General features: G+C 39.9%; 1 protein-coding gene across 1 annotated transcript in view; it reads left to right on the top strand.

The window, feature by feature from the left end:
• Positions 1-2,346, top strand: part of zfyve26 (zinc finger, FYVE domain containing 26) — a gene marked incomplete in the record, with an annotated part of 85,176 nt that overhangs the window by 77,626 nt on the left and 5,204 nt on the right. The window contains 1 exon segment of the mRNA XM_014029582.1: positions 1,181-1,378. Coding sequence (XP_013885036.1) covers positions 1,181-1,378 — 198 coding nt within the window.

Raw genomic sequence — 2,346 nt, 5'->3', positions numbered from 1 at the left:
AAGCTTGGTCATCCGGGAAGGACTCAGAGTAGAGCCGCTGCTCCTCCACGTCGAGAAGAGCCAGTTGAGGTGGCTCGGGCATCTGGTAAGGATGCCTCCTGGACGCCTCCCTGGTGAGGTGTTGCAGGCACGTCCCACCGGGAGGAGGCCCCGAGGAAGACCCAGGACCCACTGGAGGGACTATGTCTCTCGGCTGGCCTGGGAACGCCTTGGAGTTCCCCCGGAGGAGCTGGAAGAAGTGGCTGGAGAGAGGGAGGTCGGGGCCTCCCTTCTGAAGCTGCTGCCCCCGCGACCCGACCCCGGATAGGCGGAAGAAAATAGATGGATCGATGGAGTTTTAAATTACTTTATTGATGCTTCTTTAATGAAAAATCTACAACAAACTAAAGAAAAAGACAAAGAAGCTGCCAAACTAGCAATCCTCAACAACTTTTTAATTTTTACACCAGGAGCTAAAGGTCTGTTTCAGGAAATCACATCCCCAGTAATCAATGGTTGTAGGATTAAGTTGTAAAAGAGTTCATACACCACTAGTTGGCAGTGTTGTACAAATATTGTACATGAGTTATTGTCAGCTAGTAAGTGTCAAATTGAACTTGTGCTTTAAAATTAGCTTCTGCTAATTTTTCTATGACATAAGTGTTTTTGATATTGCGGACATAAATATTTACATAAGCGCTTTAGAAATTGTGGACGTAAATTTTGGATTAGCGCTGCCCACCTCTGATCGTTATGTACTTAAAAGGGTCAGAGTTGTAGTTGATTTGGTCAAACATTGTAAATGACATTATTCACAATCTCATGCAACCTTTTAAGATTGTTTTTGCTCAGAGTATGTGGTGAGAGTAACTCCTTGTATTCCCACCCCAAAATTAGCTCAGTATCTGTCAAACTGACTGAGTTGAAGTGCTAAGGTTGCTTAGCTGTGGTAGCCATCTTAAATCGGATTAACTGTAATCTATTGTAGATTAACTTTCAGTGACCAATGATTACTTTTTGAGCGTTTCACTAAAATACGTTCACTGGTTCATTACATATATTTTGTTTCTGCTAAAGACAAACAAACACACAGAAAAGACTAAAACAATAAGTCCCTCCCGCCTTCGGTGAGCAGCAGTAACTGTTGTTGTTGTTGTTGTTGTTGTACCAAGTTTGACATCTGTACTGTGTTATGGGTCAGGAGTGTCCAGAGGAGGTGTTTGTAGAGGGGCTGTTGCAGCCCAGTCTGGAGCGAGGACATCTAAGCATGCTGCAGGGCATCATAGAGAAACTGGACCCAAGTCTGGACCAGTGCAGCCGATACCTGATCGCTTCCTGTCAGTTCCTTCAGAGACGAGGATACTATCACTGCCTGTACCAGCTGCAGCTCTTCATGATGGTACACTTCTCTTTGTTTTTCTCCTTTTATGCAGAACCTTTGCAGAAATGCTTTTAAATTGGTTTGTATTTGTAGAAAGAGAATCATAACTTGGAGTATAACCAGTTATCCTTTATTTTTTAATATTAAATCCTTCCCCAGAGTTTATGATGTTTTTTTCCTTCTCACAGTGCTTCATCTGAATCATTTATGTTGGCCTGAGGAAGTGCAACTATTATTTTCCAACAAAAAGGCTAAATGTGTGTTCAAAGTTAAACAAATCACATTTTTTTATGTAGAGCTTTAGATATTTGTTGTTACCTGTTCCAGCAGCCAACACACAACTTCCCATATGTATTTAGTGCCTCTTTATAAACCATTACAAATGGACACAGCTCCTCTGTGGTTTCTACACTTCTCTTTTTAAATATTCATTGGAACATTTCAGTATTGTCCATGTAGATATTGTGAATACAGACGTCTTCAGTAAGAGTTTAACTCAACAAAGAATGTGTAAATATGGTACAACTGGGTTCCAGTTTGTTCTTCACAAGAGAATTTGTTGTTTTACTACACATAAAAAAAGAACTTGTTGGAAACAGTTATGCCAGATAAACAGTAACTAAAGCTAAGAACAACAAAATAGTAGTTAAAGCTAAAATTATCTAAACAATAACAAAAAGTAATAACCAAAATTAAAAACTAAAAGCAGCAAAACTGTTACCAAAAGCCCAACTAGCTGAACAGTATTTAAAAGCTAAACTTAGTAAAGCAGGCAGGACTCACTCTAGTGTTGTTTAACTCTATGGTTGCAACCAAGAAGGTTCTATAGAACAACTGGAGCTCAGAAACCAGGTGACCATGTGATCGGCTGGTGAAGCTAACGGCTAACTCTAAACAGTCAAGGGTCTGGATTTATCATTACTTAACATGTAAATGTCTGATTAATATTTAGACCTACAGAGTGTAAAATAATATTATAAATGTCT

The sequence above is a fragment of the Austrofundulus limnaeus genome, unplaced genomic scaffold (assembly GCF_001266775.1).
Source record: "Austrofundulus limnaeus strain Quisiro unplaced genomic scaffold, Austrofundulus_limnaeus-1.0 Scaffold922, whole genome shotgun sequence".
NCBI classification, from domain to species: Eukaryota; Metazoa; Chordata; class Actinopteri; order Cyprinodontiformes; family Rivulidae; genus Austrofundulus; species Austrofundulus limnaeus.
Note: the sequence above shows the minus strand (reverse complement) of the source record. Positions and strands in the feature narration are given on the sequence as shown.